This window comes from Coenobita brevimanus, chromosome 8 (genome assembly GCF_032717465.1).
Source record: "Coenobita brevimanus isolate Jiangsu-jjx chromosome 8, ASM3271746v2, whole genome shotgun sequence".
Classification (NCBI taxonomy): Eukaryota; Metazoa; Arthropoda; class Malacostraca; order Decapoda; family Coenobitidae; genus Coenobita; species Coenobita brevimanus.
In genome coordinates, this window is record NC_136961.1 from 39,322,162 (window position 1) to 39,349,076 (window position 26,915).

The window sequence follows — 26,915 nt, forward strand, 5'->3', positions numbered from 1 at the left end:
AAAGGTTGAAAGGAATAAGAAGAAGATAACTGGTGACCTTGTGTCAACTCCATCCTTGATTTTGACTTTTGATTCCTTGAGCCTCCCTGCTGTTCTTAACGCTGCATGGCACCGGTACAAAGTTAGGCCATATGTCCCTATGCCTCGTAGATGTTTCCACTGTCAGTATTTTGGTCATATTGGCCAAATTTGTAGGCATCTTGCCCTAGTTCTTCCAGCAGTCTGTGCAGCGTGAAGTTTAGATGTTCATGAGGATGTGGAATGCCCTCGCCCCGTATCTTGTGTCAGTTGTGGTGGTAAGCATGCTGCTTCTTCTAAATCTTGTGATCGTTACAAAATGGAACATGAAATTTTGTCTCTCAGAGCCTCAGAGAGTCTGAGTTTTACCGAAGCTAAGAACCGTGTCCTGTCTATGTATGTCTGCCCTGGTGTGTCCTTTTGCTTCTATTCTTTCTCAGTCAAAGCCTATTGTGCGCCATCGTGGACCCCCTGATCCTCATTCTCCTCCTCGTCCTTTGTCTGATACCAGACATCCTACTACTCGTCCTTGTGGTCACTCAGAGACTACAGTACCTTTGCAGTCTGCATCTCGTCTGGCTGCTGCTCCTGTACCAGCTGCTACTCCTGTACCGGTTGCTACTCCTGTACTGGCTGCTACTCCTGTACTGGCTGCTACTCCTGTACCAACTGATACTCCTGTTCCGCCTACTACTCCTGTATCAGCTGCTCCTTCCGCACTGGCTGCTGCTCCTGTACCATCTGCTCATTCTACTACTGGTATTCAGTCTACCCCACAGTGTGCCTCTACAGTTTCTAGTGTGTCCTCAAGTTCTGGCGTAGAGATGGAGATTGCGTCTGCCGTCCTCAAACAGGTGAGGAATGAGAAGTCTTTGGGTAATGATTCCCCTCCACCAATGGTCAAACTTCTGCGCCACATGAGGATTCTGAGCGGGCTCTTCGCTCGGCAACCTGGGCAGTGGTGGCGTCTAAGTCGGTGAATGTTCGTGACGGTCTTTCTAAGATCCCAGTCTCTGCTTCTTGCACTTATACTCAAATTATACAGCAACTAGATGGCTGGAGACTTCCTGAGCACTCACAAAAATAATAATATACTGTACAGGGGAGGACAGAGATGTGAACAGAATGAGGAGTAGATCTAAATGGCAACTAATGCAGAGACTGAGCTCATTATATGGGGGGCAAGGCAGAGCTTGATTCAACTCGTAAGAAGGACGTGCAAATGAAAGCATAGGGAACGAAGAGTTGACAGTCCTGCTCTGAACAACAGAAAGAATGACTTACTCTACTATAAGGGGGAGAAGGGGGGAGTGAGGTAGAACACGCAAGCCTGGTCACTATGGAAGCCACGTGGCGAATCGTGAACAAACATGCAGCATACTGTACATTAAGATCATACAAAGGAAGATGCAGTCATGAACAAAACTTCATAAGTTAGAATTATACAAGGGATGATGAAATCATAGGCTATGTACCAATATATATATATATATATATATATATATATATATATATATATATATATATATATATATATATATATATATATAATTAATGACTGCCACACCCATCGGTCTCTTTAACCCATTGGAGCCCAGTGTCCGGAATATTGGACAGAACTGGGGTTTTTCAAGTCTCTATAAAGTAGGGACCCCCAGGGTAGGGACCCATGAGCTTCGCGACTATGAGCTGATAGGCGGGGGGCGGTATACTTAGTGTCCTTCCAGTGCAATGCCTCGCCCAGAGTCCCTAGGATCCAATGATACATATATATATATATATATATATATATATATATATATATATATATATATATATATATATATAGATAGATAGATAGATAGATATATATATATATATATATATATATATATATATGTATCAATCAATCAATCATTTCCTGTGGTACCCCGGGATGCATAGGGCCTCAATGAACTCTCTCCACCAATGTTTGTCTCTTGCCATCTCCTTCAGGTCCCACCAACACTCTTCTCCTGCTTCTTTTTTCATTGTCCTCAACCAGGTTTCCCTCGGCCTACCTCTACCTCTTCTTCCTCTAGCAGTCCACTTTGGCACATCTTGTATTAAACTACCTTCTTTTCTGTATATGTGCCCCAGCCACTTCCAGCGAGACAGTCTCACATATTCATTAACTGCTTCCACTCTCGTAATATCCCTTACTATTGCATTTGTAACTCTGTCTTGCTACTTTACCCCAAGAATCCTTCTCAGTATTTTATTCTCAAATCCTAATACTTTCTGATCTGTTGCAATTGTACTGTACCATGACTCATGTCCGTAAATTAAAATTGGTCTAACCATGGACTTGTAAATTTTCACTTTAGTATGTACCGAAAGCATATTATCATTCCAAACAGATTTCAATATTCCAACAACTCGCCAAGCCTGTCTCATCCTCTCCTCAATTTCATTGTTTAATGATCCATTAGATGATACAATCGTTCCCAGATATTTTAAGTTTTCTACATTCTTCACCACATTATTCCTAATTACACAATCGATTTAGTTCTCCACATTCATATTAATAATTTCAGTCTTTCCACAATTTATTACCAATCCCACTTTTTCTCCTTCCTCCACCAGACAATCAAGCACCTGTGCATTTCGTAAATACTTCCGCAAATCAGTACAATATCATCAGCATAGTCCAAATCCATCAGCTTCTTATTTTCTTTCCAGTTAATTCCTGCACCTGTTCTCCGTACAACCTTTTTCATAACATAATCCATAACCAAAACAAACAACAATGGCGAAAGAACTCCTCCTTGAATCACTCCTGACCTCACTTGAAATGGATCACTCAAAAAACCACCTACCATTACCTTACAAAAAGTACCTTCATGCAGGCTTCTAATAATATTTACAAACTTTTCTGGTATACCATAGAATCTCATAATTTTCAACATAGCTCCACGTGAAACACTATCAAACGCCTTTTCAAAATCCACAAAACACATACTAAGTGGCATTTTCATCTCATTAGCTTGTTGCATTAGATGCCTTACAATAAAAATCTGATCATTACAACCTCGACCTTTTCTAAATCCCGCTTGTTCTTCTCTTACAATTTTATCAATTACTGGCTCTATTCTGTTCAACAAAATTTTGGAAAAGACTTTTGCAACTACAGGTGTCAAAGTTATCCCCCTCCAATTGCCACACACACTTAAGTCTCCCTTTTTTGGTATTTTTATAATCACTCCATTTTTCCACTCTTCTGGAAGTCCACCATTATCCCAAGCCACATTAAAAAGTTTCAAAAGCGCATTCATCAACTCGTCATTTTCCACCTTAAGCATTTCAGGGAATATTCCATCCTCTCCTGGGGCCTTAAAATTCTTGAACTCCTTTATAGATTTTGCTACCTCTTCCAAAGTTATATCCCCTGTTTCTATCTGCAAATCTCTCTCGGCTGGCAAAATGTCCTCTTCAGCTGGGAATGGTCTATTTAGAACAGATTCAAAGTGCTCTTTCCACCTTCCTTTTATATCCAAATCTTTAGTCATCAAATTACCATTTCTATCTCGTACAGGTATTTCCTTCCTTCTCTTTTCAGTCCCAGTTAAATCCTTTATGGCCTGATACGCTGCTCTTGTGCTCTGACCGTCATTTTTCCTTAATTTAATTTCTGTCTCTGTCGCCTTTTCATCATATAGCCTCCTCTTATCACGTCTAACGAATCTTTTTACTTCAGAATGTAAACTCCAGTACTTTGCTCTAAGTACTTCAACTACCTGGAACATCAGCACGTTGTTCTTCACTTCTTAACTTAGCCTCTTTCCTTTTCTGAATTGCATTCCATGTTTCATCTGACATCCACTTTTTCCTTCTCGCTTTTCCCTTTTTCTTAATAGTAACCTTAGCACTCTCATGCAAAACCTCTTACCTCTCTCCACATTTGATTAATATCATTGTCTTCAGATTCCACCAAAGTCTGCAGGACTAGAAACCTGTTCCTACATTCCAACCGAAACTTTTCCCTCGTGCTCTCATCACTTCTCAGCTCATCGAAATCATAATTACTACATCCTGTACAATAACCATATATATATATATATATATATATATATATTTTATACAGGTTTTCTTTCATTATTCTCTCTCTCTCTCTCTCTCTCTCTCTCTCTCTCTCTCTCTCTCTCTCTCTCTCTCTCTCTCTCTCTCTCTCTTTCATAATTAGCTAAGCGAATTAACAGCATGGACAACATAATGGCCATATTATACAGACAGTTACACATACCAGTGCATAGAAAATATAATTGCAAATTATATTTTCTGTTCACTGTTATGTTTATTGATAACTACTGTAGACTGATTCGTGTAAACGTATGAGAAGCTTTGTACATAACTACACATTTAGTTATATATATATATATATATATATATATATATATATATATATATATATATATATATTTTGCCAGACGTCTCAATCCTGTTCGAGGTGGCCACAAACGAATCGCCTCCACTTCGCCATGTCCCCCGCCATTTCACTGCCCTGTTCCCAACTCACACCCCACTCTCTTACATACCTCTCCACCCCATCCCTCCATCTCATCCTCGGCCTCTCCCTCCCTCTTCCCCTCTCCACCTCACTCACATACACTCTTCGTCAGTCTTTCACCCTCAATCCTCTCCACTTGGCCAAACCTCCTCAGTGTATTCCTCCTAACTCCTCCTATCACATCCACATCCACATCACAACGCTCCTTTATATCCTCATTTGTCAGCCTGTCTCTCCACGTGACTCCACAGGCTCCTCTTTCATAACTCATTTACAGTGCTCTCACACTTGACTTGTGTCCTTCCAACAACGTCCAAGCTTCACTTCCATACCTTAGAGTTGGTATCACAATACTGTCATGTAGTAACTTTTTCACTTCCATGCTCACTTCCATGTTTCTTGTCACTGCTTTCAAGGAACCAGCAACCTTTCTTCCCTTTCAAGCACTTCACCCTCCAAACCTTCATCCTTACTCATCACACTACTCAAGTACTTAAACGTACTCACATTTTCCAATTCCTCACCATCCAACCTCGCTGTACATTCACTGAGTTCACCTCTCTCAAAGACTATCACTTTACCCTTCCCTACATTCACCTTTTGATTCCGTTTCTTACACACTCTCCCAAACTCATCCACCAAGCCTTGCAGCTCCCCTTCGTCTTCACTCAACAACACAGTATCATCTGCAAACAACAGTACAGGGAGTTTCCACACACTACCCTCTCTCAACAGGGCCACTCCAACACCCACTACCCCACTTAGTACCTCTTTTATTACCCCATCCATGTACAGATTGAACAACCATAGAGACATGACACATCCCTGTTTCAACCCAACCTTCAAAGAGAAAAATTCACTCAGTTCACCATCCACATGCACCGCAGCCTTAGCACCATCATACTTGCTCTTCACTGCGTGAAACAACTTCCCATCTACTCCATATGTTCTTAATACTTTCCACAATCCTTGTCTATCGATCCTGTCATATGCTTTCTCCAAATCCATGAAAGCCGCATACAACTTCTTTCCCTTCTTTAGAAACTTTTCCACTAAAGATCCAATAATGAATATCTGTTCTACACAACCTCTTCCCTTCCTAAAGCCTCCCTGTTCACCTCCAACTAATTGCTCTGTTTTTTCTCTAACTCTGTCAATAAGTATCCTACCATACACTTTTCCTATTATACTAAGAAGACAAATGTCCCTATGATTACCACACACTTCTTTTTCCCCTTTTCCTTAATTGTACAAGGGAATAATTATACCTGACTTCCAATTCTCCGGGACTCTACCTTCCTCCCAGGCCAATCTGCACATCTTCCACATCCATTCTACAACTATCTCTCCCCTATGCTTCAGCATTTCACCACACACTCCATCAATTCCTGAGGCTTTCCCCAATTTAACTTTCTTCATTGCTTCCACAACTTCTATCCTACTGATATCTTCCTGTCTTCTCACCTCCCTCCTTGTCCCTGCCATTCCCCAGCCACTTATACTCTCATTACTTCCATCCTCTATGTTCAACAATTCCTTAAAGTGTTCTCTCCATCTGCTCACTTTTTCTCCCTTCTCCACTAGTAATCTACCATTTTTATATTTCACTCCCCTGCTAACTTCACTTCCACCATGTCTTACTCTCTTCACCTCTTTCCAGAAAAATTTCTTACAGTCCCTCCACTTTACACTCAAATTCCTTCCAACTTCCTCATCCACTCTCTTCTTACTCTCTCTTACTAATCTTTTCACCTCTCTCTTTCTTTCTACATATAACTCTCTCTTCCGCCTCTCAACTTCTTCCACGCCCCTATTTCTCATCCATTCATTGTACGCCTTCTTCTTTTGTGCCACAGCCTGTCTCACCTCTTCATTCCACCACGCTGTTCCTTGCACCCCCCTCCATCTTCTCTTCATCCCACACACCACATCACATGCTGCACATATTTCTTCTGTGAACATCCTGCACACACCTCCCACGTCTCCCATCTCCTCCAATACATATTTGCCCAATCGTTCCTCCACTTCTCTCTTATGTTCTGCCTTTTTCTCATCCTCTTGTAACCTTTCCACTCTCCTTGCAAATACTCCTTCTTCCCGTCCTTCCCTTCTTCTATTGCTCCATTTTATTTGGATCTTGATTCTGGCCACCACCAAGTAGTGGTCAGAAAGTCCACTCCCCCAACCTCTATAAGCTCTTGCATCCATTACACATCTTCGCATCCTTTCATCCACACACACATAATCAATCATTGCCTTCCTTTCATTCAGTTCACTACCCACCCTTCTCATCACTCGACATGTATACCTGTGGATCATTTTATGCGTGAAGAGGGTATTGGCTATCACCAACCCCCTCCCAGCACAAATGTCCACTAACGCACTGCCATTCTCATCTATCTCAGCAGGCACACCCCACTCACCAACTATTCCATCCACCTTCACATTCCCTACTTTACCATTCCTATGACCGATCAAAAACACTCTCTCATTCCTTCCAAACTTTTCCATGCACACTTCCACATTTGTCCAGAACTCTTCTCTCACTCTGCTTGCACGATGTTGCATTGTCGCATACACGCACACAATCGCCAACACTTGTATTCCAACTTTCAATCTTACCCATACAATCCTTGACCCAACTGATCCATACTCTCTTATGTTCTTCTTCCATCTTTTACTCACAACTATACACACTCCTTCTTTTGCCCTCTCATTCTCACCTACTCCTGCACATATACCCCATCCATACTCCTATCCCCTCACACTCTCACCTCTCCTTTAAGTTTCAGTTACTCCACACACATCAACTTTCGCACCCTCAAGCACCTGGACAATGTCTCTCTCTCTTTCACCTCATCATTCGCACCTCTTACTTTCCATTTTGCGATTACCATGTCCTTTGTCCTGTCCTTGGTCGTCATCTTTTGGTCAGTCTTTGTCCGAGGCTTCTTGTTCGTGTTTTTAGTTAGTTGTTTTCCGGGGAGGGGCACTAACCCTCCGCCAACCCTTTTAGTCTCCTTGTATGACAAGCAGGGATACTGGGGGAGTATATATATATATATATATATATATATATATATATAGAGAGAGAGAGAGAGAGAGAGAGAGAGAGAGAGAGAGAGAGAGAGATAGATAGATAGATAGATAGATAGATAGATAGATATAGATAGATAGATAGATAGATAGATAGATATAGATAGATAGAGAGAGAGATAGAGAGAGAGAGAGAAATCGATATCTGTAGAGAGGCGGCCTGCAGTCCTAAAGGACCCAGGTTCGAATCCCGGCTAAAATTTCTTAAATAGCAGACTTTTCTGATCTACCAGATGACCCAGTGACATGTCATAAAAGTACCCCCGCTAATACCAGTACACCAGTCCTGTATGAGACAGCCCTAGCATGTATCAACATGGATGATGGGTGTTAGCGCCGAGTGGTGACATGTGGAGATATAGGATGAATACTAGGTCTTAAGAAGGACAACTGGGACTTGCAAATGGGCCTTGAAGCCTTTGTCCAGAGTCGAACATGTAATATAACACACACACACACACACACACACACACACACACACACACACACATTTTATATATATATATATATATATATATATATATATATATATATATATATATATATATATATATATATATAACTAGATTCATTATTATCATCATTAGCCATCGCAGGTATACTTCTGAACAAAGTCTTGCCACAACTTTCTCAACGAATTCCTTGACTGAGCCAATCTCTGCCACTTTTTGCCAGCAAACTTCTGTGTCCCATCTCTTTAGCTCAAGTCTGGCACTTATCTGCTGCTCCTGCAATCTCTTGGACACCATTTAGTCATCCTCATGCTCCATCAATTATCTCTTCTTGCAACATGACCTACCCACCTCCATTACTGTTCTTTTACAACCTCTTTAATGTCTTTGACTTCAGTCTGCTATCTCACCCCTGCTGATCTGTCTCTCAAAGATATTCCGAACACTGACCTTTCCATTGTTCTTTGAGGACGGAGTAGTTGGTTTCCCATCGATTAAGTAGGTTTGTCGGTTTCACAACCGTACGTCATAGCTGATATTATTCATTCTTTAAATACATTTCATTTCATACAATCAAGCGCGGTACTTTTCAGGATGTCTCTGTTTACCGAAAGCTTTCCATCCAATTGTCTGTCTATTTCTTGCCAGACGCCTCAATCCAGTTTGGGGTGGCCACAAACAAATCGCCTCCAAATCGCCCTGTCCCCCGCTATTTCACTGCCCTGCTCGCAACTCACACCCCAATCTCTCATATACCTCTCCACCCCATCCATCCATCTCATCCTCGGCCTCCCCCTCCCTCTTCCCCCCTCCACCTCACTCACAAACACTCTCTTCGTCAGTCTTTCACCCTCCATCCTCTCCACATGGGCAAACCACCTCTGTGTGTTCCTCATAACTCTTCCTATCACATCCACATCCACATCACAACGCTCCTTTATATCCCCATTCGCCAGCCTGTCTCTCCATGTGACTCCACAGGCTCCTCTTAAATAACTCATTTCCACTGCTCTCACTCTTGACTTCTGTCCTTCCAACAACGTCCAAGCCTCACTTCCATACGTTAGAGTTGGTATCACAATACTTCCATGTAGTAACTTTTTCACTTCTATGCTCACTTCCCTGTTTCTTATCACTGCTTTCAAAGAACCAGCAACCTTTCTTCCCTGCTGTACCCTTTCAAGCATTTCACCCTCCAAACCTCCATCCTTACTCATCACACTACCCAAGTATTTAAACATACTCACATTTTCCAATTCCTTACCATCCAGCCTCGCTGTACATTCACTGACTTACCTCTCTCAAAGACCATCACTTTACTCTTCCCTACATTCACCTTTAGATTCCGTTTCTTACACACTCTCCCAAACTCATCCACCAAGCCTTGCAGCTCCCCTTCGTCTTCACTCAACAACACAGTATCATCTGCAAACAACAGTACAGGGAGTTTCCAAACATTATCCTCTCTCAACAGGGCCACTCCAACATCCACTACCGTACCTTGTACCTCTTTTATTACCCCATCCATGTACAGATTGAACAGCCATGGAGACATGACACATCCCTGTTTCAAACCAACTTTCAAAGAGAAAAATTCACTTAGTTCACCATCCACACGCATTGCAGCCTTCGCACCATCGTACATACTCTTCACAGCATTCAACAACTTCCCATCTAATCCATATATTCTTAAAACTTTCCACAATCCTTGTCTATCCACCCTGTCATATGCTTTCTCCAAATCCATGAAAGCCGCATACAACTTCTTTCCCTTCTCTAGAAACTTTTCCACTAAAGATCTAAGAATGAATACCTGATCTACACAACCTCTTCCCTTCCTAAAGCCTCCCTGTTCTTCTCCAACTAATTTCTCTGTTGTTTCTCTAACTCTGTCAATAAGTATCCTACCATACACTTTTCCTATTATACTAAGAAGACAGATGCCCCTATGATTACCACACACTTCTTTTTCCCCTTTTCCTTTGTATAAGGGAATAATTATACCTGACTTCCAATCCTCCGGGACTCTACCTTCCTCCCAGGCCAATCTGCACATCTTCTACATCCATTCTACTACTATCTCTCCCCCATGCTTCAGCATTTCACCACACACTCCATCAATTCCTGGGGCTTTCCCCGATTAAACTTTCTTCATTGCTTCCACAACTTCTGTGCTACTGATTTCTTCCTGTCTTCTCACCTCCCTCCTTCTCCCAGCCATTCCCTAGCCACTTATACTTTCATTACTTCCATCCTCTATGTTCAACAATTCCTTATAGTGTTCTTTCCATCTGCTCACTTTTTCTCCCTTCTCCACTACTAATCTACCATTTTTATCTTTCACTCCCCTGCTAACTTCACTTCCACCCTGTCTTACTCTTTTCAACTCTTTCCAGAACATTTCCTACAGTCCCTCCACTTTACACTCAAATTCCTTCCAAATTCCTCATCCACTCTCTTCCAATTGTAATGCGTCTAAATATATTACGATATCATGGCCTTTAGGTAGTTTTAGTATTTGCCCCAAATAATTGCATTCCTCAAGTACTTCAAGAATTTATTTGATTATTTTCATGACGCTCTTTGGTGTATTTTGGTTAAACATTACTATTACTTTGGTTCGTTTTTAGTCCTACACTGAGCCAGTCTCTAAGTCATTTAAATTTCTTGAAATTTCTATGCTGTTTCTAAGCTTAGGACAATGCCATCTGCAAAACTTAAATCATTTAAGTTTTCTTCATCTATATCGGGCTCAGCTGTCGGGCCCTGCTGTGGATGTTGCACTGCACAGTTGGCCTTCGTGCAGTGTGGTGCAGTGAGGATCTGTCCCTTCTTCCCTTGGGGCTAAGATACGTATAAATGTGTGTGTGTGGATGAGTACATTGGGAGTGTGTCGTCCTTTCTCTGCTACCTCCCTTTCTTTGGGGAAAGCAGCGAAAGTATATAGATCGATATTTACTCCTGTTTTCCTCATCTAGCTTGCTGATAATGCATTCATGACATACTGTAAATAACTGTGATGAAAATGTAAACTTTTCTGAGTCTTTATGTAACTTAACCGTAGCAGTTCCCTCTTTATACATGTTTTCGAACAGTTTTACAATGTTCTCGTTTACTCCTCGTTCCCGCGATGAATTGCTATGTGTTATGTGCTCCATCGGTTCGAAAGCCTTTTCGTAATCGACAAACCTTAACACAGTTAGCTGATTCATTGTGTGTAGATGATCAGTAGTCGAATAACTGCTTTGGAATCCTGCTTGCGCAATTTTTGTTTTTTTGTTTTTTTCAGTTTCTAGCAATTCTGTTCGTGAGGACTATAGTGTAGGCTTTGTAAATAACTGTTAATAACATAATAGGTAGATACCTGCTCAAATCTTTTGAGTTTCCTTTCTAGTAAACAAAATAACAATTGAATTATATCATGTTTGGTGATTTTCATTTCTTAATGCACTGATTAAATGAGTAGATGAGCCTGTTTTGAACTTTTGCTCTTGCATCCAACAGCAAATCTGCTGTTATTTCATCTTCTCCTAGGACCTTCCCTCTTGTCATATATTTAAGAGAAATGTCTCCTTCATGTGGTATTACCGTACCTCAGGTATTTCAGTTGTGTCAGATGAAAAGTTAGCTATCGGTACTACTGTCTTTGATGGCTACTGTTCTTTGGAAAATTCCTCAATTCTCTTCATCACCTTCACTCTGCATTTAATGACTTCACCTTTTTTATCTTTATTGATATAATTTGTTGCTTTTCTGGTGCCATTTACCATTGGACCTGTTTCAGACTTTTTCCTCTTCTGACGATTTCTTTGATCAGATCCATGTTTTTATTCCGTGTTTCTTTTGCCTGTCTCATTTTAATAAGCTTATATAATTCTGCTATTTCTTTCTTTCTTTCTTTTCTTTTCTTTTTTTCCAATCTTTCTTTGTTTGCACTTTCATATCCCATCTTCTGTTCATGAGATCGAGGGTCATTTTTCAATACTTGTTGGCGTTGGTTGTAATGCCTTTCCCTGTTACCTCTGCTGATTCCCTGAACCCTTTTGTTAGTCTGTCAGTCATCTCATCAATGTCACGCCCAGAATAACTTAGAGCCTGAAATATGTTCTATATTTTCAACTGACAGGCAGCTTTGCTTTGGGCATATCTTTTTCTTTTTAACTGATTTCTCTTTCATTTCTGAAACTGAATCTAGCCCTGCAACCCACCAATTTATGGGGTCTTCCAATATTTACTTTGATGACGACTGTGACATTAGTGAACGCATTGTTGTTATTTGCTATAATGAAATCAGTTTCATTCTATTGTTTCTCTATTTGGATTTCTTTAGGTTCATTTTCTCCATGTTCTTTTGTGAAAGAATGTGTTCATTATTCTCGTGCTTCACATTCAAAAAATATATTCCACCATTTCATCCTGTCATTCCACTCTCATACTCCGGATTTTCCCCTACATGCTTCCATTTATTTAATTTTCCAACTTGTTATTTGAAGTCTCCCATGAGTACAGTATATCTGGTCTTTTCTCCTTCCATAATAGGTGATGTTGTCATATGATGTCTCTTTCTTCATCTGTGCCTTGAGAGGTGGATGCATATACCTGTAATAATTTTTGGCTGAATAAATTTCATAGTCTAAATACAGTCCATCCTATTTTGTCCGACACACTGCTGAATTAAGTAATGTTCTCTGCAAGAATTCTGTTAATTATAAATCCTGCTGCAATAACTCCATTCTGCCTTCTTCCGTAGTAAAATAGGTGGTTGCTGCATTGAAACTGAATCAGTTTTTCTTGTATTCTGTCAATCACGCTATGACCAATAATATCCCAAATAATGTTTTCTAATTCAATCATTACGGTATCAAGTTTGTAATGTTATGGGAGCGTTTCATTATACGTGAATATTGTCATGGATTTCAGTTTGTCGCGGTCTCCGATTCAGTTTGTCGCGGTCTCCGATTTACCAAGACAGTACCTACTCACTTTCAGTGGCATACTGTCCATAATCACTGGAGGTAGTGTGGTTGGGCCATTAGTAGACGATGATCGAGCAGAGACGCCCGAAAATCATTGACAGTAGAATCCATCTTTGGTTGCGTGGATTATGGCGAAATATTCTCGCCTCCCTGCCACAAAATGAGATAAGGTGATTCATACAGTAGCTCAGTAACACATTTGCATTTCATTACACATCTCATGCTATATAATACATTTCACTGTTCTCAACAATGCTAAAGAAACATGAAGCTAAGCCAGCACTAAAAAAATAATGTTTTATCATTTATAATTACAATATAATTTGCATACAGTAGGATTAAGATGATCTGCCCCTACACCTAACAAAATATTATACATGGAAGGTTAAAAATGAATATTGCAATGCATATGTATTGTTGATGAGGTACAGTTGTGGTACATATATATAATCTATCCTAGATGCGAGGAAGAACTCACTAACGGTGCAGTATCCATGTGTCGATATATTATAAAGAAAAATAATATCTTTTTTTTTTTAGATTTTATAATTACAGACCTGTAATTATTTATTTGATAATTGCTGATTCTCACTCAGGTCTTAAGAAAATATATACATAAGCATATTTAGCTTTTCGTTTTACCTTTTATTCTGCAATTTTTCGCATTTTTTCCGTCGTGTGGCAGAGCAAAGTCTTTCTTTGTACCTTCCTAGAACATTGTTCAAGCGATAATTTTGGCGTGATCTTGGACAATTATTATTGTATCTGCTTGCCTCACATGTATCATATTAATGAAATGATGATGGACATACGAATCATGCCCCTCAAACACATGGCGCTGGTCCTATGCCCATCAAGCAAAACAGACGCCATAGAGGAAGGTGGGGTACATTTGACGGACGTGAAAAACACCTCTAATATCCTGTGTAGATGCTCAGGAAATCTATTCTGTCACATCAGAATTACCAGTTCAGTAGTGACCACTCAGCATACGCATGTAGCATAAAAAAAAAAAAAAAAAGGCTTAGATTTTTGTGTATAAACTGCACAAGGACGGTCCATGAAGGCATACAATTTGTTTGTTAAGTCCCAAACCCATGCTAGAACGCGACCAGGTTTGACCGGTTTACATCCAGGTCACCAGTAATGCTTGTGCTGCTGGGTGCACAGGGACGAGGGGTGAGCAAACTGAGCAGACAAGAAAAGCACCCAACAAGCATTCCTTCAAACTACAACAAGCAACTGTTGGTTAACCTATCCATATATTTTTTAGTTGTTGCTCCATGCAAGCTTCATAAACAGACTGCATAATGGGCCAAACAAATATAAAAAAGGGTACTGATTGTGTGGTCCGCCTCCCTCATTCACGGCAGTCCCTGGGTATGTAAGTTTCAGTGGAAATCGATGAAAGTTCCTTGGATGAAACCTAAGACAACGCAAGTAATCAAAATGTGCATCACCGCTATTATGTCCGTTGCATAAATAATAATTGATGGGTCTGGCAGAGCGATGCCTAGTGTCCACGTGTCCCTCCATCCGCCATCGCCGGAGCCATCTGCGCACTGTGGTGATGTTGGTGCCCGTCTCCTTTGCTATTGCTCGGACTGACATGCCTCTCACCCACAACCACACGAAAGTTAAACGCTCAGCATAGTTTGTGTTCCTAGAAGCTCGATGCATCTCTGTCGAATGTGCCTGAAAATTCAGTTGAGAGTGAAAAGCACGCTAGCCAATAGAAGACTTGTTTTACCCCTAAAGACCGCATTTTTCTGAAGCTATGGTCCACCCCAGCCGCAGTTTGGGGTCGATTTTTCAGCTTTTACCAAGGTTAAATTTTTTCTTACATTTGAAAAGCTTGAATTTACACAAATGAAAATGCCAATCTCAGTTCCCTAGGCCTAACGGTTACCGCAAAACCGTCCATCAAAGATTATAAAAGTCCCCCCTTGCGGAAAGAAAAAACGAAAAAAATCGGCAGAAATCAAATTTTCCCCTAGAGAACCATACCAAAATCAATGAAATCAATGTAAAATATGTTTCTGTTGATGACAGTATGTGTCGAGGGGAGCATAAAAAAAAAACTTTTTTCTTTCCAAATTGGAAAAATTCAGCAAAAACCTAATAGAGAACCTTACCAAAATCAATGAAATCAGTGGAAAATATGCTTCTATTTGTGAAACTAGGCCAAGGGTCAACATGAAAGTAAAAAAAAAAAAAAATTACCAAACAAAAAATTCATCAAAAAAGCTATTTTTGCTACAGAACCTTACCCAAATCAATGAAATCAATGTAAAACATGTTTCTAGTGATGATACTAGGACAGGGGTCAGCATGAAAGTAAATAAAAGGAGTGAAAGGTTAAGTAGAGATACAAGCCAGTCATGGCAGGGAAACTGCCACATCATACAGTATTAGGTACAAAGGATACGGAGGGAGGAAGGTGGAGGTGAGGTGGGGGGTCTCTGGTGGGGGGTCTCTGGAGAGGGTGAGGGGGAGATGAGACACACCCCCAATGCGGGGGTAGTGGTGTGGGGGGTATTATGGAGGGAGGAAACACAAAGGGATCATAGCAGGGAAAGTGTTGCATCATTAGATATAAAGTGGGGGTGGAGGGAGGTGAAGGTGGGGGAGCTCGAGGGGGGGGGGTGAGCAGGCCCATAAGACACCGGCCATGTTATGTGGATGTGGTGCTGGTGAGTAGTTTAGGTGGGAAGGGACAGAGCAGGATGTATCCAATGAGCCACAGCGAGGTAGAAAAGTGGCCGGCGGGGTCTCCCATAGACCTGATAAGGGTGCGGGATCTTCCTTACCACCATCTCATCCCCTTCTGGCTGGGTAGGAACCATTTACGTCATGAAAGCGGTTGACTTAGTGCTCTGCAGTTTTTGACAGATCGTTTACAATCATCAGTCATAGTACTTTAGGGGTTAATCTCTATATCAGTGTTTGAGTGTGATGTGCTTTGTATTTCAACAAGCATTAACATGAACAGGACGGCAGTGCGAGATAACAGGTCTACAGATTGTGGTTGTGTGCAACTTTGTGGCGTCACATTACCATAAGTGCGAATGGGGGAAAATATGCTATTTTACTTTTCTGACTCGTTATACTTACACTAAGTATATTGGATTCCTGTATCTATTTGTTGGCCTTCTTCTGAGGTGATATGCACAGCTGTATTCAAATCCTCCCGGGTATCATTATTGCCTGACCCTCCCAGGGGCCAGCCAATAAACGGCTTTGTCTTAGGTTAGCTGGGAGAGTGTTTCGTACCTCAGCTGCATCACCAATCCAGTCTATACTGCCGTACATTAGTAATAGATCCCTCATGTTAACATCGTGCTTAGTCTCCAGATATATATAATGTATAAAACTATTTTCTATACATGTCAAAAAATGCCACTAAGAAGACAAGAAAATGAGCACAAATAATTTTTCAGGTAGTAGACCTCAGTCATCCTACGCCAGGCCATGCATCTCTCTCTCTCTCTCTCTCTCTCTCTCTCTCTGTTTTATAACTGAGTGGAGAAATATTACCTGCTCCTCTCCCACCCTCTCTCCTTCCCTTAACCACGAGTATTGTACTCAGAAGGGATGGGAGAACTTAATAAATTTGCTGATAGCAAATAGGGCAAAGGGAGAAGAGGAACCAGAATAATCGAACTGGAGGACACGGCATAAATGTTGTCCGAGTTGGAAAGTCTTGGTGATCCAGTAGTATATGGGTGACTTTTTTTTTTTATTGTTATGGACCATGTTCTGGGAAATGCTGAAAGATTATACATTTTAAGTATATAGGCAAACAGTTTGTCAGGTTAGGTTTTAGTGTACTGTGCAGTAAATTATAGGCAGACAGTTTGCCAGGTAAGGTTTTAGTGTATCGTGCACTATTTGTGAGAGGTTCTAAAGAGGAATCATTTGCGGACATATCCATGGAATTAAAGACGTCAATATATATATATATATATATATATATATATATATATATATATATATATATATATATATATATATTGTTGTTATCCTTAGCATATGACCAGTTTCTTCCTTTTTTATGAAAAATTTAAAGCTAATGAAGTGAACGTTAAGCTTTGAACATGGTGTTTGAGTTTACTGTATATAGTTTTGTCTTCTTGTATAAGTAAATTCTTGCTGCCGTTTGTCGACCGGCCTGTATGTCAAAAGCAGTCATTACTTATTTATACATAGATTTGTCTCTTGATTAAGTAATTTCAGCTGGAAGGATTAGATATAACTTTTGTTGGCTTTTTCATTACCAGGGAGCGCATCTTAGCTAAAAGAAATATTCTGGTGTCACAATTCCTTCATACAAGATATTCCTGGCAAAGAATTTCATGTTCATTTCTTATAAGTAACCATACAATTCAGACCTAAATATATTGTACGAAGTAATAATACCATATATTTATACCATAATAATTCTTTAGGCCTACATACCGGTATTACACAATACACCTTAACATTAACCATAAATAAGTGAACAATAAAACCCTAGTGATTAACCAAACCCTTCCTAACAAGCTAATCTAACGACAGACGACACTCGCAAGGAGTAAATAACAATGCTCCACCCCTTGAGTCACCAACCTAGGGTTTACCCCACTGGTCAGGATCTACTGTAGCAACATATTCTCAGCACCTCGTTCACAATGAGATGAAATGTTTTCTAACAGCTTTCTAGCTGTTTTAATCACTGGCATAGCACTTGGGATGGCTAACGAACAGCCGACAGTGACCCAACAACTTGGGTAACGAAGACGGTCTCAATAACTACAGCAAATACCGTCTAACCCACACCGCCGAGTCGTTGAGCTGTGGTTGGAAGTAAACTTGGACAGTATCAACTCAGACAACTCCATCCCAAATTCCACCTTAAAAAAATACTCAGGTGAACAAAGTTGAACCAATGAACCTGAGGTCTCATTGGTTTGTGTGACAGTTGGCATACAAGTACGGTCACTTGCACTGTGTTCTACTTATTGACATAACGTGTAATAGGCTTCCACGCTGAAAGTGTGGAATGTGTTCGAGTGAGCGCTTGATATTTGATTTCAATACTTGGTGAAATATTAGGAATGCTTTATTTGCTTACCTGACATTTTACCGCAGTTGTTTTCAGAAGGACAGCAACTTGCTAAGCTGTGCACTGTAGTAAAAGAATTCAAATGCTGAATTTGCTTTTTGCTCATTCACAAAAAATATTTTCACTATATCTCTTGGTGCGCTCTGAGCTGAATCAGCTGTTATACTAATCTGCCTTATAAAAAAAAAATCATTTCCTCGATATACAGAAAAACTATTGGGAATTATGGGTTGTCGATGAAATGAAAATAATTGAGGATTTATATGTGATTTCCAATTTTTTTAGTGTCTATCTTTCATGTAACTTCAAAATTGGCTGAGATATCCAAACAAGTTTGCTAATGTACTACACAGTTTTCCTCCCGACCCCTGCCCTCATTTCTTGCTGATGCAATAAATCTTTCACTCAGGTACATATGTCGGGCGTCCAAACTGTGATTAAATTAATAAGTGCAGTATAATATACCACATAATATCAAAGTGCTTGGTTCCTGTCATACATAGTTTCAATTTAGGTGCCTTTCTGAAACACTGTTGTTAGAAAACAGCGTAAATTTACCATGTATCTGTTTCTGAAGAATTAGTCTGTATAGCAACGCCTTCACAAAGCGGCACTGATGTAACCAGGCAGTGTAAATGCTTGGTTATAACAAGCATCCCAGAGACCCCCAATATCTCCTGAAAGGAAAATGGAAGACTGTAGGAGTGGGGCAACATCAATCGGCAGTCCATTGGGTTCACATGAGTATTCAGATGAACCCGGGACAGCAACTACTACTACCAGTAGAAAAATTACCAAAAATTTCATTTGGTACTTTAGAACTGCCTAATTTTCCATAGCTGTCCAAGAGATATGAATTTGACGATGCTATTATTGTCAGTTGCGCTCATCTGCAGAGGGTGTCAGTTAGTTACATTGGCGTCACAATAGAAACCACAGGGCCAGAAATTGCTAACTGAAAATAAGTCCATTACTTGAGTTTGATGAAAATTTAAAGTTATATAATATGGGATATTCTGAATATTTTATACGAGCTTGGTACTGCCATTTTGAGGAAACAGGGAGTATTCTGTGCAGTAAAGGTACAGGTCTGTGCTCCGAACTTTCCAACTCAGATTATTCCTGCTCGATCTGGCACCTTGCCAAGAACCTTTCTGATAACCTTACTTCATTCTTTCCTCCTCTTTTCTACTCTGATGGCTCTGTAGCTATTTCTTCTACTGATAAATCAGAACCAGACTTTCGCCTACAATTCCACCTTAGACAATGCCGGTGCTGTTCCTCCATCACTTTCCCTCTCCGCTTTTCTCATAGCTGACATTAAAGTTTTTTCAACTGATGTACTTTCTGCCATAACTGGCCTCAAAACTAACAAGGCATGTGGGTGTGTTGGCCTCAAGAACTGTTTCTGTGCTTACACCCAGCCTAGGTAAACTCTTTTGCCTTTGTCAACTTGTGCCTTTCCTTCATGTTGGAAGTTTGTTCTCTTTCAGCCTGTCCAAAAGAAGGGTGACCATTCTCATCCCTCTAACCATTGCCCAATTGTTTTAACATCCTGTACTTCAAAAGTTTTTCAGTCTATTCTTAACAAAAAATAAAATAATAATAATAATAATAATAATAAAACACCTTTCCTATCATAACCACCTTTCTCATTGCCAGTATGGGTTTCACCAGGAATGCTCCACTGGAGATCTTCTCACGTACCTATCCGACTCCTGGTCATCTTCCTTTCGGAACTTTGGCGAAAGCTTTGCCATTGCACTTGATATCTCAGAGGCTCTCCATCGAGTCTCGCATAAATCTTTAACTTCCAAAGAACCCACCTTATGGTTTCTATCGTTCTATCTGTGCCTTCATCTTTAGTTTCCTTTCTGGTCATTCTTAGATGCTGATGTAGACGGCCACTGTTCTTCTGGAGTTAAAAATAGTGGTGTTCTTCAGGGCTCTGTCCTGTCACTAACTCTCTTACTGTTACTCATCAGTGACCGTAGCATCTAACCCTATCCATATAACCATATCCACACATATGCTGATGACTCCACCCTTCACCATTCCATTTGCTTGCAGCAGCGTCCATCTCAGCAGTCACCTCAACAAACAAGGGATGAGGTTAGGACACACCTTATATGTGTGACCTGGCTCATATCTCTAACTGGGTTACAATGGGTTACAAGTAATTTTGTTGTTTTTAATGCATCAAAAACGCAGTTTTTACGTTTTTCAACCCAACCAAATATTCTGGAGAAGTGTCCTCTAATTTTTTACAATATCTAGCTCAATCCTGCATCATCTTTAAATAAACTATTCAACCACACAGGCTCGGTCTAAATAGCCTAGCCTATCCGCATGATGTATAGGGCCTAGGCTAGCCTATAGGCTAGGCATTAATTCTGTCAGGTGCCTGTATAGTGTTAATTTAGGTAGTATTACATTTCGTTTAGTCACACCCTAGGGGAATTCCACCCTTTCCAATGATATTTACTCCTCAGCTTAGGGGGGGTTTCATATATGACATTTTTCTTGCAAATATGTCCTTTAGGTGTTTTTGTTCGTGCAGTATCAACTCACTGTATAGTCATGGCTTGGGGAGGGCGACGTTAGCCCGTCCCTGCCCTCAGATTTATGAGCTTTCACAGTTAATGTAAGTTAGGTTGAGGATTAAATTTGGTTGGATTAGGTCTGATTTGGTAGGTTTGGTTAGATTAAAAAGCACTTTGTTCGATTTTAATTTTTTTTTTTTTGTATGTCTTCAACCACATACAGGGATTAGGCCAGGTTAGGTTAGGTAAGATGCTTTTGCAGTTAATGTAGGTTAGGTTGGGGGTTAATTTTTGTTGGATCAGGTCTGATTTGGTAGGTCAGGTTAGTTTAATTAACCGGATAGCTGCTACTTAGATCATATAAAGAATAGCATGCGACTGCTACGTAAATCATATGCTCAAGCTCTTATTAAAAAAAAGAAAAAAAATGCACGCTACATTTTTCACCCAAATGTCCGCAAATAGAGTACCACAGCCAAACTAAGGTAAATAATGAACTCATATTTGGTTTCCTATTCTTTTCCATGCACTCTTTCATTTATAAGAGCAAAAATGATTTTTGTGGGGAAAAAAATCCCATTTTTTTGTGCATGGGGGGATTGACCATGAAACCTAATGCCACAGTTAACGGGTTAAAAAGCATTTCATTCAGTTTTATTTCCTTTTTTTTTTTTTTTTCATATATGACTTCAACGACGCACAGGGATTAGGCCAGATTAGCTTAGGTTAGGTTAGATTAGATTAGGTTAGGTTAATACTAAAAGGTAAATAATTTGTTCGATTTTACAGTTTTCAACTCATATTTGACTTCAACCCCATAATGGGAGTTAGGACAGGTTTGGGTATGTGATCATATGCGGTTGAAAGTATTGTCAAATAAAAACAAATTATGGGTAAATCCTCCCTCCAGCGAAAAAATTAACTTTGATTTGTATATATATATCTATATATATATATATATATATATATATATATATATATATATATATATATATAGTACGAGTTTAAGGATATTATTTCGAATTTGACTTAACTCGATTACAAGCCTTAGGATTTGTTTGCGGTGGAAATTGTTCGCTAAATCATGCAAATAAGGGTTACTTCTTACTAATACCGAAAAAATAAAATACAGTGGGCTTGTACAGTACAAGAGTGGATGGGCAGTCCTTGTCCTCACGCACTTTGAATCTGTGCACTGTGAATACATAATCTTATGAGAAAAATTACATATGGGCTGTACCCCCTCATACCTTGACATTTTTTGACCCTTAGAGACATAATAAAGGGAAAATTTTTCAGACGTATACAGTACTGCAGATATAGCTACAGTAACAATAATATGGTCAGTCACCTTAAGAACAACAGACAACATGCCTGATGGACGTAAATAACAGGGGTTCTGAGGCACGGCAGCACATTTAGAGTGCCCCCGCTGCACCACCCCCCACACCGCGCGTGTTTAACAGTTACCAGTGTTGTATTATTCCAGGCTTTGAATAAGAAATTTATGGCCTTTTGAATGTTATATTTCTTCCATAATGCAGCAAGTCATTGTGGTGGGGGTTGCAGGTATGCCAGGTGAAGCAGGTGGGACTGTGGAGGTGGAGGCGGCTGGTGAGTCAGGAGAGGGCAGTGGAGGTGGAGGGGACGGTGGTGGGCGAGTCAGGGGAGGTGGTGAGAGGAGGATCCTCCATCTCCTCGCGACTGCTCACATTTTTGGCAATTTCCTTCATCTCTTCTCGTTTGTCTGCTTCATTCCTTATCTTGTTATGAACGTATTTGCTGTATAACAACTTGGCATTCTCGAAATAACTGTCATTCATCGAGTCCAAACATTATTAAAGACTAAGTCTACTAAAACCAAGTCGGTTCACTTTCCATCAGGGCGCAGGGAGGTGTGGCTTGTGTGTGACGTCAGTTGGCTTAAGTAACAGAAAATGTATAAAACCGCAGATTCAAATAAAACATATTTTATAACAAGAGAAAACGAAGCAGGGGAAAAAGTGCTTCTTTCACACCCTTACACCTTCCATCACACATTTCAGTAATTCCCTCACTTCACCAAACCAAAAAAATATGTTACGGTCTGAGTAGTGGAGCAAACATCCATCTTTCATCATGGTCAGGAGTCAACTGAGCTGGTGTTTCGTGCCAGAGCCAGTCGACGTCACTCCGATGCTCCGCCCCCTGCGTGAGCTTGGAGCCGTTTTAGAAGGAAGTGAACCGACTTGGTATTAGTAGACTTAGATTAAAGAAACTGGGTTACTGTTCTAACTTAATTGATGAAAACATATTGTCAAAGTCGTTATTGGCACCTTCCCCAAGAGCCTCTGAATCGCAAAGGGCCCATTGTGCGGGAAGAGGGGTCGCTTAGTCAGGGAAAATAGTGGTTTTGGGCCACTCCTTGCCTCTACCTCGTGGACTGTGGGCTAAACTCACGCAGTGAAGGTTTTTTGGTTATTATTTTGGTCACTCACATACTATGCGATTCGTATACTGTGAACTCGCTTACTGTGTGAGCCCACGGTACTATGAACTAAACAAAAAAAATTCCCTACTTTACTGTACTTATTGCTGTCTTGAAACTAATATCTATGTTTTATTCTTTCAGATAATCTAACACTGTAATTCTCCTACATGTATAGAACCGGATAGAACCGCACATACCACGCAGCCAGCACTGTCCTTAAGAGGATGGTGGACAGCTTCTCCATTTGTCACACAGAACCTACACTGTACATTATTATTCTTTTTGGTAGCACCTAAGTAGGGTTTTGTTTTTCACAGTGCTCCCAGGGTTTCTGATTAATTGTTTGTAGTCTTTATATTTTCTTTTGTACTCTAAGAGGAGCAATGGATATGGCTACTGAAACGAACACGCTGCTGAATGTGCTGATGGTTGTTGGTTGTCCACTATCCTTACCGTCCTATCTGATCCCCTGTTAACCTTTAGTATACCGTTAAGTTCCCCCATGGCATTTTATTTTTTCCCTAATGAGTTGCCTCAATTAATTTCTCTGATTAATTACTTTCTTTTTATTACATTGAGCTTTTCTGCTGAAGTTGGAATCCAAAGCTTTTCACCTCATCAACTCTTTAAGATAGCAGTGTGAATTATTTTTCTGTAATACACAATATATAAATTAAACAACTACTCTGTGTATTAATTTAAAACATACCTATATTCATTAGTGTCCAATCTTGTGCAGACTATTGATGTGTTGTACCTATATAGTCACAACAAGTTTCATGGGTTCCGTTCACCATTAACTATACGTTAACCATACTGATGTAGGTACAGTACTGTATGCAGTATATGAATCTAGCAGGACATTTATATAGTTTGCACATTATTGAAAATTAACCCATTGATGATTATGATGCATCTTGACTGTTTATTTTATCTATCATTAGACAAGTTTATACGACTTAAATTAGGAAGGCTGTCTAGGAATCAAATGGATAAAAATAATTTACATTCAATCCCTAGATCCCACAAGGTCTTCCCAAGCTGAACTGATTATAGTCTGTATGAGTTAATCGACTTATAAGTTAACAATGCTTTGATGATTCATGAATTTGACAATTTATACTGGCTATATTATTACTTTTATTCAGCATAGGAAAAACTTGTTGGAGTTAGGGAGTGAATGAATATATTTTTTTTCCATTTGGCTTCTAGACAGCCTTTCTAATTTGCATGCATTTGATTTATGCCACCAGATATTACTGTGTATTACTCGTGAATTTCAACACGTCTATTACACGTGTTTAAATTCTCGTGAAACGAACTATAAAAAATGATCAGATATCCACATCTTTTATACATCTCCAGTCCACATCTTTTCCACCTGAAAAATATGACATTTGCCCACAGGGTATCCTTCTCTTTTCTGTACTGTTTCTGTAACTCTATCATTGTGGCTTAACAGATTTGTAACACATGATTTTTCGTTTCTAAAACCGAACAGCCTTTCTCTTATCATACTGTGTTCCTCCAGATCAGGGGTCGGCAACCTCCGGTCCGCGGGCCAAATCCGGCCCGCAGAGTCCGAACTCATGGCCCGTCACCCTGATTGATATTTATAAAACAATCCAGCCCGCAACAGCCTAGCCAAATAAATGAGTAAGTCAGCACCTCGCGACGTGATCGCGGCTTGTGCACCTGATGACATGGACTGAACACTTGTGTTGGTGTTGTCCCCTCTTTGTGGGAGGAATTTGCCTCCCGTTTTACAGGTGTCAGGCCACTGGCTCTGGGCTTCAAGCTGTTCACCTCCCCCTTTGACTTCCCTGTGGACGAAGCCCCTGCCCCCCTGCAGATGGAGTTGGTGGAGCTTCAGTGTAATGACGAACTGAAGGCAAAGTACCGTACTACTTCTCAACCATCCTTCTTCCGTGACCTCGTCATCCCTTCTGACAAATTTCCAAATTACACTGAGCATGTAAAACGCATCGTTGCTGTGTTTGGCAGCACGTACTGTTGTGAGCAACTCTTTTCAAAAATGAAATATACAAAGTCTCGCATTCGCTCCCAGCTAAGTGACCGCCACCTCAATGACATTCTGCTCTTGTCTACCTCATCAATCGATCCAGACATTGAATCACTTCTCCATGGCAAACAGCACCAACCATCCCACTAATTTGCATGTCTCTTGATAAAACTGTTTTCTGCAGTCACTGATTTGCATGTTTTTCAATAAATTTCTAGTAATCTAGTCACTGGTTTGCTTGCTTTTCTACAAAATTTTTGTATATTGTCACAAACTGTTTTCTGCAGTCACTGATTTGCATGTATTTCAATAAATTTCTTGTAATCTAGTCACTGGTTTGCCTGCTTTTCTATATTTTTTTTTTTGTATATTGTCACAAACTGTTTTCGGCAGTCAATGATTTGCATGTTTTTCAATAAATTTCTTGTAATCTAGTCACTGGTTTGCCTGCTTTTCTATAAAATTTTTGTACATCGTCACTTTTGGGTTCTCTTTGGCACTTCGGCCCGCAGGCTACTCCTAGAAGCTTTCTCTGGCCCTCACACTGAAAAAGTTGCCGACCCCTGCTGTAGATGGTTTATCCAGACTTTTCTTATCAGCTTTACTAGTATCTTACAACACTGGTCGATAGCTGAATGGATTTTGTCTATTCCTTTTCTGGAATAGGGGAACAATGTTTGCGTTCCTTCAAATATCATGTAGTTTACCTTACCCTAAGGACTTTTGAATATTAAATACAATGGTCTACTTAACTCTTCTGCACATTCATGTACCACCCAACCTGAAATTTCGTCAGGACCATGTGCTTTTCAAGTCCTCCTGTACTCCTTTTTCTGATAACTGCATATCTGGAAATACATGTGGGCATGCATTTTCCATATCATCTCTTTCAAAATTATTTTCTTTTGTAAAAACTGATTGGAAGTTTTTATTTATTGCTTCACAAATATCTTTCTCTTGTGTATAGATGGTCCCCTCATCCGTAATTGACTGTATACTATCTTTAACTTTGGTTTTGCTTCGGATGTAGCTGTAAAATAGCTTAGGATGATCATTACTTGTATTTATAATGTCCTCCTGAAACTGTCTCAGAGCCTCGCTCCTTATCTTCGTTTAATTATTTTTTGCCTGTTTATACTGTAGTTGTTATTAGCCCTCTCACTCTTGTGCCTTCTGTACCTATTCCACAGCAAGTCTCTTTTCTTCTTCTTCTTTTACATTCTGTATTAAACCATTTCTATATTTTTATTTCTGTTTTTTCGTGCTGAGGGATGTAATTTTGGACTCCTATTTCATAAAGAACACAGAATTTTCTACATATGATATTTAAATCTTGTCCATTAAGCTTCTTTTCCCCAGTCAATTTCGAAGAAGTACTTTTTCAGGTCATGATCGTTGCCCCTTTTGTATTTTAGACTCTTTTTGCAAATCTCATTACAGGTAACATCATATCCAATCCTGAAGTTACCACTGCATGGTCGATTTTGCCGAATGAAGGGTGATACATCATATTGTCAATTTCACCTTCTTGCCTGATTAATATAAGATCTAGTACTGATGGATCATCAAGTCCTTTTTTTCTGGTGTTTTCCTTTACATGATGTGTTGGGAAAAACTCCTGCACAAGATCTAGGAGCTTTTGATCTCAACATATTTCATGACTTTTTACATCTAGAGTATTCCAATTTTTATTTGTATTGAAATCTTC

General features: G+C 39.9%; 1 protein-coding gene across 1 annotated transcript; it reads left to right on the forward strand.

Annotated features, from left to right (window-relative positions):
• The first annotated feature begins 842 nt into the window (after positions 1-842).
• Positions 843-25,357, forward strand: LOC145407660 (general transcription factor II-I repeat domain-containing protein 2B-like). Its single transcript, XM_080278532.1, has 2 exons — positions 843-990; positions 24,954-25,357. Exons 1-2 carry the CDS (start codon positions 843-845, stop codon positions 25,355-25,357), a joined length of 552 nt encoding a protein of 183 aa, XP_080134658.1.
• The last annotated feature ends 1,558 nt before the right edge of the window (positions 25,358-26,915 follow it).

Coding starts and splice junctions, on each gene's coding strand:
- LOC145407660 (XM_080278532.1), top strand. CDS start 843: ATGGAGATTGCGTCTGCCGTCCTCAAACAGGTGAGGAATGAGAAGTCT. Junction 991..24,953: donor TGGGCAGTGGTGGCGTCTAA/GTCGGTGAATGT, acceptor CCCGTTTTACAG/GTGTCAGGCCACTGGCTCTG.